This window comes from Megascapheus bottae, chromosome 20 (assembly GCF_031878675.1).
Source record: "Megascapheus bottae isolate mThoBot1 chromosome 20, mThoBot2.hap1, whole genome shotgun sequence".
NCBI lineage: Eukaryota > Metazoa > Chordata > Mammalia > Rodentia > Geomyidae > Megascapheus > Megascapheus bottae.
Window position 1 is genome coordinate 41,211,083 of NC_143528.1, and position 9,281 is coordinate 41,220,363.

Genomic DNA, 9,281 nt, shown 5'->3' on the forward strand with positions numbered 1-9,281 from the left:
CTGCTTCTCAAGCTCCACCGCACCTGAGTTCTCTATCCGCTCACCCCCTGGTAGGCGGGCGCCTGGGTAAGACCATAACTTGGTCACCGGGGATGGCACCATGTGAAGCCATAGGTGGCCTGGGAACTCTGTAGCAAGCTAATTTCAATTCTTTCAGGTACATACCCAGAACTGCTAATAGCTGGCTTGTGGCGACGTTCTAGAGGAACTATATACTGCCTTTCTTTCTTTTTTTCCTTCCTTCCTTCCTTCCTTCCTTCCTTCCTTCCTTCCTTCCTTTCTTTCTTTCTTTCTTTCTTTCTTTCTTTCTTTCTTTCTTTCTTTCTTTCTTTCGCCAGTCCTGGACTTGAGCTCAGGGCCTGAGCACTGTCCTTGGACTTTCTCAAGGCTAGAGCTCTACCACTTGAGCCTCAGCACCACTTCAGGCTTTTTTCTATGTATATGGTATGGAGGAATCGAACCTGGGTCTTCGTGCATGCTAGGCAAGCACTCTACCACTAGGCCAAAATCCCAGCTGCATTTCTTTTTTGTTAGGAGGAGGGGGTGGTCAGTTGTGGGACTTGAACTCAGGGCCTGGGAGGTGTCCCTGGGCTCTTTTGCTCAAGGCTAGCTCTGTTAGCTGGAGGTAAGAATCACACGGGGACTTTCCTGCCTGGGCTCGCTTTGAACCACAGTCCTCAGATCTCAGCCTCCTGAACAGCTAGGATTAAGGCATGAGCCACTGGTGCCTAGCTTCTAAGCTGATTTCTATGGCACGGAAGAGCCTGTTCTTAGAACACTAGAATAAACACACAGAATGGAGCTGTAGTGACACTTAGTGGCCATACAGTGTCACAGCCACTGAACCCAGGAACTAGCATGTAAAGTACAGAAACATGGTGATGGTGGCACACTCAGGAAGACACAAGCAAAAATACAGTCTTGCACTTACAAACATGGAAAGAACGGCATGGATCCTTTCAGAATGATTGAGAAAGGACATCTGGCAAATGTCATAAATTTAAATATTCAAACCCTCTGAACTCAAAGATCCAATTCTAAAACTTAAACCTATGCTAAAAGCAGTATATGCATAGACCCAAAGCCATACTATTTGATTAGAAGTGAGAAGAATCCCATAAAACACTGGACTACTAGAAAATGTACTACAAAAGATGACTTTACAGGTTAAAAACACCAACATCTCTCTGAGAACCAACCTTTAATAACATAATTAAGACTATGTACAAAGCAGCAGCGTTTATATAAATGTGGGCGTAGTTGAATGCGCAGTAAGAAGTCTGAGATTGTACACCCCACATTCTCCATGGTCTCTCCCCACGAGAAGGGAGGAAGACAAGAGCAGAGCAGATTTGGGCAGTTTCTCACCTAAAACCATTTGCACACCTAAAATACATTTAATTCCAAAGAAAGTTATGTTTTCAAGATAGTAAAGGAGATTAAAAAAAAACAGTAATGAACTATGTAATAATTAAAATGTAGTTATAATAAACAATAATAAATGAGAAAGGTTTTGTATTAAAAATGCCAGGTGGCTCGAGCCTGTAATTCACTCAGGAGGCTGAGACATGAGGATCATGGGAAGGAAAGTCCTTGAGACTTCTTCTGTCTCTAACTGACCACCAAAAAGCCCAGAAGTGGAGCTGTGGCTCACGTGGTAGCGCTAGCATTAAACTCAAAAGCTCAGGACCAGTGCCCAGGCCCTGAGTGCCAGTGTCAGGACTGGGACTCAGAAATACTCATGCCCTCCCTTGTCATTTTTATGTCTTCCTGTATACCTCTGTCCCGTCCCCCCCGTCCCCCCCCCCCCCCGTCCCCCCCCCGCTCCAACTCTTGGGTCTGCTGAACCTGAGGCTCACAGCTGTGCCCAAAGCCAGCCGAGGATGGGCCACAATGGGCTCTCCCCCTGGAGGTGGTGCCTCGTCATAAATCCCCTTCACCTGTGTGTGGGGGGGGGCTGCACCTGACACTGGGGACTCCGGGGCCAGGGCCTGAGCTCTAAAAGCCCAGCTTCATTCTAAGTCTACAAGCACAAGTTCCTAGCTGACCCCACACTACGTGCTCAAGCGGCCAAAACTCACCTGATGCTCAGGCCTAGAGACCTGAGCCACCCTATCTGGGCATGGGAGGCTCACGCCTGTGATCCTAGCCACTCAGGAGGTGAGATCTGAGGTCCACGGTTCAAAGCCAGCCAGGGTAGGGAAGTCCTTCAGACTCATCTCCAATTACCACAAAAAAAAACTACACGTGGAGCTGTGGCTCGAGCACTTCTACCTATGGCTTCAAGTGGTAGAGCGTTAGCCTTGTGCAAAAACGCTCAGGGACAGCAACCAGGCCTAGAGTTCAAGCTCCAGGACCTACAAAAACAAATCACAGCTTGCACTTCAAGAGAGTTTGCTTCTTAACTTCCAGTGGCAAGCTAGTTAGTACCTGCTGAAACACAGCATCAACACTTAACAAGAAGATAGCCCAGGATAATCCCGTAATCCAGCACACACAGGAAGGCATGGCAGGAGGAGGGGATTGAAGCAGAGTGAGGAAAGAAGCCAGATTACAGAGAGTGAAAAAAAGAAACAGATATAACCAAATACGACTCCAAATTATCTATCCTATGAAAAGCTAGGAAAGTGTGTTACACTCTGTAGAAAAAGCACCTAACTTTGAACATAGTTAATGCAACTACAGTATTTGTAAGAATATTCCTCCAGGTAGTAGAAAAACAGACTCGCCATAAAATGAAAAGCAAAGACAGGAAACCTCTTAGTTTTTATTTATTTTTAAATAAATCATATAGAAGAAGCATACAGAAGAAAGGTGGAAAGGTTAGAACTAAAACAATGACTGGAACATTCACCACGGCCTTCATGTAGGATAGAGTTCAGAGAGGAAAGATGCAAAAAGCAGGGAACTGACAATGTTAATAAATTCTTTAATAAAAAATAATAATAAAAAGGCAAAAAAAAAAAAAGCAGGGAACCGGTCTTTGTGACAAGAGGTCTACCTGCAGGCATCAGCTTTCTAACAGAGCCTCCCAATCTGACCTCTGGAGATGTGGCTTCTCTGTACTTCTCAGTTGAGACAGAACAGGAAAGGGGACAGCCAACTGCAGGCCAAGGAAAGAGGTAGAACCACAGGCTGCCAAGACCTTTGCCGGGGCCTCCTTCATACCGGGAATGGTCTGAAGTCTCAGGCTGCCTGGTGTGAGAAATGACGCTTCTCCCAGTCTTCCCATCCCAGTACATGCGTTGCACACTGCAGCCTCCCAGCCTCCAAGTTCACCCTCCCTTCTGTACAAGGAGCTACTGCATCTATTTTTCAGCTATAGACGGAGATGTTACTTGCCCAGTAAAGTCAGGAAGGTCAAGCTGTATCTCGAATACTAGGTATTACCAAGCATGGGAAGGTTCAGGGAGAAGAAAGAGGCCCACTTACTTTTCAACCCAGAGCACGGACACAAGCTTCGCCCCTCTTTTCTTGGCCCGGTCCCAGGTGCTCTGGTATCCATCTTTGAAAACCACATGAGTTACTTGCTTGTTAAAAGTTTTGGAGACCTGCAGAAAACAAAATGTACCTTACTATCTATTGACAATCCTTAAACACAATCAAAATGGGTCATTAGTAATTTGTCAACATAAAGAATGTTCTAAGCCAGATGGTGGCTCACACCCGTAATCCTAACTACTCAGGAGGCTGAGATCTGAGGATCAAAGTTCTAAGCCAGTGCCCCGCCCCCTACTAAGGTACTAAAAAATGGGAGACTCTTATCTCCAATTAACCTCTAGAAAATGGGAAGTGGGGCTGTGGCTCAGGGCTAGGGCGGTAGCCTTGAGCTGAAGAGCTCAGGGACAACACCCAGGCCCAGAGTTCAAGCCCTATGACCCCCCCCAAAAAAAAGATGTTCTAGACTCCTACCAAACATTTCATTTCTCACTGCGGGACACAAATCCTCTGATGTGATGCTCATGGTTTAACAGAGGCCCACAGGAGAGCAGGAGGACAGGGCTGGAGCCCGCTGCCCCCCATCCAGAAAAGGGAGGAGGAAACGTGGGTAAGAGGCCACAACAGGAAGACACACGAACAGCTAAAGGTAGGCAGGAAACACTCCCCATCAAAGCAGAACCGAAGGAAACCCAGGGAAGGAGTTTCAGGGGCATGGGGTGTGGTGAACCCGGTGGGTTCGGGCATCCACTGGTGGTCTTGGAGTGTGTTCTGTGTGTGGAAAAGGGGGAACGTACACACATACACACACTCATACACATACATATATCATCACATATATATATATGTATCACACACTAGAAATATAAAATCAAATACTGAAACAAACAGATGAGACGATTTGAAATCAACTACATTCAGAAAGGGAAGAGGAGCTGGGTGTAGAGGTCTGGGACTAGATCTCCAACACGAGGAACAAAACCTGGCCCAGTCTTTGGGTACTTCTTGCCTTGCCTTCCCTTCCCTCAGGACCCACCTTAGCTGTCCTTCTAAATGCTAGAGCCAGGCAAGCCCCCTTCCCAAGATCCCACCTCAGGGTCCCTCTGTGAGCAGTGCTGTGGATTCCCTAGCCTCCCTCCTGGGTAACTGAACCAAGCTCCCAGTTTCCAAAGAAAAGGTTGTTAGCCATCTTATCTTTCAAGCTCCGCCTTTGAGATACTTCCTCCCCTGGCTCACAGGTGCACTCCAAGGACATTTTCTCTCCATTGCGGGGTGGCCCCAGCAGTCTCCCATGGGAGTCGGGGGACACTCTCACCAGACCCCGAAGGCTCTGGCCGTGCTCCAGATCTGATCTCCAGATGTCCAGGGGGCATTTCTAGCATCCTCATTTACAAGGGCCCACTTAGAAACCCGCTTTCCCCACACTGAGCGGTGCACCAGGGAGCAGGCCAGGTCCAGGTCCCCACCCGGACTCCGGCAGGCTGGACCAGCTGCCTCCAGCACCACCACCTGCACTCCACCCCTTACCCTCTTCATCCCCTCCTTTGGTTCTGGGGCTTGAACACGGAGCCTGGTCTAGTGCTCCATCCCTCAGCTTTCTCTGCGTGTGATTGGAGACAAGTCTCCCGGGCTCTCCTTCCAGGGCAAGGCTGGAGGGCTGATCCTCAGACCTCAGCCTGCTGAGGAGGTGGGGTTCAGGCCTGAGCCAGGGCGGAGGGCCCCCCTCCTTGGCGGCCTCCTACCTTGGCCCCCATGTCCACGAGCTGGCTGGCGAAGGCCCTGGAGTAGTTCTCCGTCCCAGTGGAAGACCACACTTCCACGTAGGCCACCACATCTGCGGGAGACTGGAGATCAGCTGAGCAAGGCTTTCCACCCACACCTACCCCCAAGGCACATCAGAGGGTCAGGGGGTCAGAGGAATCGGGGTCAGGGGGCCATGGAGTTGGGGGTCAGGTGTCAGTGGGTGGGGGGATCAGGGGGGTCGTGGAGTCAGGGGGGTCAGGGAGTCAAGGGGGGTCAGGGGATGGGGGGTCAGGGGTTCGGGGATCAGGGGGGCCGGGGATCAGGGGGTCGGGGGGTCGTGGAGTCGGGGGTCAGGGGTCGGAGGACCGGGGGTCGGGGGGTCAGGAGGGCCAGGGGGCCGGGGGGTCGGGGGTGACGGAATCTGGGAGTCAGGGGGGTCTGGAGTCAGGGGTGAGGGGAGTCAGAGGTCGGGGTCAGGGGGGTCAGGAGGGTCAGGGGTCGGGGAGTCAGGGGGGTCTGGGGTCAGGGGAGTCAGGGGTCATGGGTCGGGGGGGTCAGGAGGGTCAGGGGTCGGGTAGTCAGGGGGGTCTGGGGTGAGGGGAGTCAGGGGTCTGGGAGTCAGGGGGGTCTGGGGTCAGGGATTAGGGGAGTCAGGGGTCGGGGGGGTCAGGAGGGTCAGGGGTCGGGTAGTCAGGGGGGTCTGGGGTGAGGGGAGTCAGGGGTCGGGGGGTCAGGAGGGTCGGGGGTCCGAGGAGTCAGGGGTCGGGGGGTCAGGAGGGTCAGGGGTCGGGGATCAGGGGTTGGGGAGTCAGGGGTCGGGGATGGGGGGTCAGGAGGTCGGGGTCAGCTCCGCTCCGCCCAGCCTTCGCCGGCCCGGCCCGCAGGTGAAGGCGGCTGTTCGCCGGGGTCAGACACGGGTGGCCGGGCCACGCGTGGGGGGCGGAGCAGGGGCGCCGCGACCCGACCGCACCGGTCCCGCCACGCCCGCGCCTCCTCCGCCCGGGACTGGGACAGGTGACAGGTGGGGGCCCCGCGGGGCGGAGGGGACCCGCGGGGCGGAGGGGCGGCGCGGGCGCCCGGGGGTCCGGGGAGGGAGGAAGGGACTGCTCCCGCCCGCGGCCTCCCGCCCTCCGCCGGCCGGGCGGCTCGGCTCCGCGGGGGGGGGGGGACGGGCAGGCCTGGGGCCCCTCACCTTTCAGGAAGCCGTCCCCGGTGGCGCACGGGGCCGCCATGGCGCTCCGGGACGCAGGCGGCCCGGCGACGGGAGTCAGCGCGGGAACGCCCCGCGCATGCGCCGCGGCTCCGCCCCGCCCTGTCCGCGGTTCCGCCTTCCGGGATTCGGAAGCCGCCTGGAGGCGGGGCGAGGGCGTGGCCTCAGGCTGGCGGGGGTGTGACCTCGGGGGCGTGGCCTCGGGCTGACAGGGGCGTGAACGATGGGCGTGGCCTCAGGCTGGTGGGGGCGTGGCCGCGGGGCGTGACCTCGGGCTGCCGGGGGCGTGGCCGCGGGGCGTGGTCTCGGGGGCGTGGCCGGGCTGGCCCCGCCCCGCCTCCCGCGCTTCGGGCTCCTCTTCCCCCTGCCAGCCCGGGGCTGCGCTCCGGACTCCACCGACCCTGTCCTCGGAAGTCAGGTTCGCGGGCCGCTGCGGGGCAGGGCCGCCCCTGGCTGTCGGGGGACCCCGGGTCCCGGCCCGTCTCCCTCCCGCCTCCCGCCCCTGAGCGCGTCCGCCAGGCCCTGCGCCAGCCCCACATCCTCAACCCGCGGGCGCCTCAGAGCGACGGGAGAGTGGCGGGAAGGGGGAGAGGACGGAGCGGGGCGGGAGCGGGCGGGAGCGGAGCGGGGCGGGGGGGGGGGGGGAGCCCGGCCCACGCTCCACGCGGACGGGGACGCCGCCCGAGGCCGGGCCCGCGGGGAGGGAAGGCTCGGCGCCGGCACCGCGCACACTGCCGCGGGGAGGCCGGGGTGGGCACGCGCCGGCGTCCAGGGCCCCCCATCACGCGCTGCCCAGGGCCACGGAGCAGCTCGGAGGCCCCACGGCGAGCCCTGAACCGGGCAGAACTCGGAAATCACCACTGGCTAGGTCACAGGGACTGCGCACTTCAACTGGCGGGTCAGGGCCATCCCGCCCTGGACAGGCCCCACCTGGGCCATCCCGCCCTGGACAGGCCCCACCTGGGCCATCCCGCCCTGGACAGGCCCCACCTGGGCCATCCTACCTGGGCAAACACCATCTGTGGGACCTCTGCCCTGGGCAAACACCCTTGAAGCTGCTGTCTCTGCTGGTTTAGAACGAGTTCAGGGTGACCTTCTGGCAGGGCCTGTTTAAAAGTAACTTTTTACTGAAGTTGATCAAACCTGATCAATTTAGGCTTCTCAATTCTGCCTTTAGCCCGTAGCCTAATGGGTTCTGAGCCTGGCCTGGGAGGGAGAGGTGAGAAGGACACATGCCTGCTGGCTTGTTGGGAGAATTAGAAATAATGAGTGCAACAGGCCTGCTTCATAAGACCTTCCAATAAAAGGTAACAGTTCTTAGACTCTAGCTCAGCTTTAGAATTTCAATGTACGGTTCTGAGAAAGTAAGTGTACCTAGATCACTAGAAGCTTAGGTGGTATCTTTTTTGTTGTTTTTTTTTTAAGGTTGATCAGCTACTTTATAATTGAGTCGGGTTATTGTCAACAGTTGTTTCTCATTCCAGGTAAATGTAATAGATAAACCATGAATGTGTTTTGTTTTAGCCAGGAAGCAAAATATATTTGTAAATTTTAGTTCTAGGTATCTCAAGGAATCCCTGGAATGGTGTAAATGCATAAATTAAATATATAACAGTGAAACAACCCCACTGATTCCGACTGTAGGGGGAAAAAACCCACTTGGACTTGATTGGAACAGTGCTTTGGTTTCTTTTTCTCTAGAGACACTGTAGAAACCATGGTGGAAATTCCTTCCTCTATGGTCTGGAATTAACAGTGATGTTCACATTCTGCTTTGTGAGGGAAATATACATATTGGATTAAAGACATAGAAGAGACTTTTGTCCACTATAGAGATTGAACAAATATATCAAGATCCATATCATAACAGAGCTGTTTGATATTTCATAAAAGTTTCTTCTGCATTTTTATAGACACCATTGAATGTCCATAAAGACTTAGGTTATCAGCGGAGGTGTTGTGAACTCTTTCTTCTCCTCTGGAGGCTGGTTTTACGGAGTCATTCACTCACGCCTTAAGCCTGCCTTCTCCTGCCAGCCTCCCAGGTTTGAGATGAGAAATCAGAGAGCCTTGCTCTGGTGCCCTGGCTCAAGCCAGGAAGACTCTGGTGACACCAGAGCAGGTTTCCCATTCTCTCTTTGGCTGTGGCACATGTCTAGCCGTGTGCCGTGTGGCTCCTCCTGAGTTGTAGACTGCTTGGGATTTGTAGAGCAGGGAGCCTGTGCAGATGAATGAATGAGGTACTTGATGGGAACAATTACGTGGAATAACAATCACGCATTCATTAATATGGATTGTGGAGAGTCTCGGGCCATGGCATTTTCCCAGCTGCTTTCTGTCTCCTCTCCCAGGCCTTCCTGGCACCTGTGTGGGGCTCAGCTGAGGGAGGGGCATCGGGGACGCAGGTATTTTTGCCGCCTTTCTTTCTTTTGTTCCTGCTGGGTGATCCCAGCTGGGTGATCCCAGCCGCCCTCCACAAGGCCCAGGACGGGATGCCAGTCCAGCTGTCCGTCCACACCTCGGCGCAGCGCCCAGCTTAGGATGCATAGATGCCCCCACACAGGCCATGCTCGTGAGACATTGTGTATTTTTAAATGTATCCCATTGCTGTCATAAAGCTGGTGTCCACAGTGGTCACAGTTACTAAGTGAGGTAAGGAGCGCATTTCTTTCTTGACAGTTTCCCCTCCTAGCCCATCCTCAGTTGTGTAGTTTGCCTTCAACGCGTCCAGTGAGCTCCATTGGGGAAGACACTGTCCCCAGAAGGTGAAATCATGTAGATATAAAATCTGAATACATCCTGCAGATTTTATTGACTCGTTAATTAATCAGGGAATCAGTGCATCAAGACCACTGCAAAACAAAGAGCTGCCTAGTTTGGGGAACTAGTA

At 54.3% G+C, this 9,281-nt stretch overlaps 1 protein-coding gene across 1 annotated transcript in view; it reads right to left on the reverse strand.

Moving 5' to 3' along the window:
* Positions 1–6,444, reverse strand: part of Mcph1 (microcephalin 1) — a 153,775-nt gene extending 147,331 nt beyond the window's left edge. Inside the window, exons 1-3 of the mRNA XM_090353739.1 lie at positions 6,374–6,444; positions 5,181–5,272; positions 3,433–3,551 (exon numbers count right to left, since the gene is read on the reverse strand). Coding sequence (XP_090209865.1) covers positions 3,433–3,551; positions 5,181–5,272; positions 6,374–6,413 — 251 coding nt within the window. The 5' untranslated portion in view covers positions 6,414–6,444. The remainder of the gene's footprint in view (positions 1–3,432; positions 3,552–5,180; positions 5,273–6,373) is intronic.
* Positions 6,445–9,281: the final 2,837 nt, after the last annotated feature.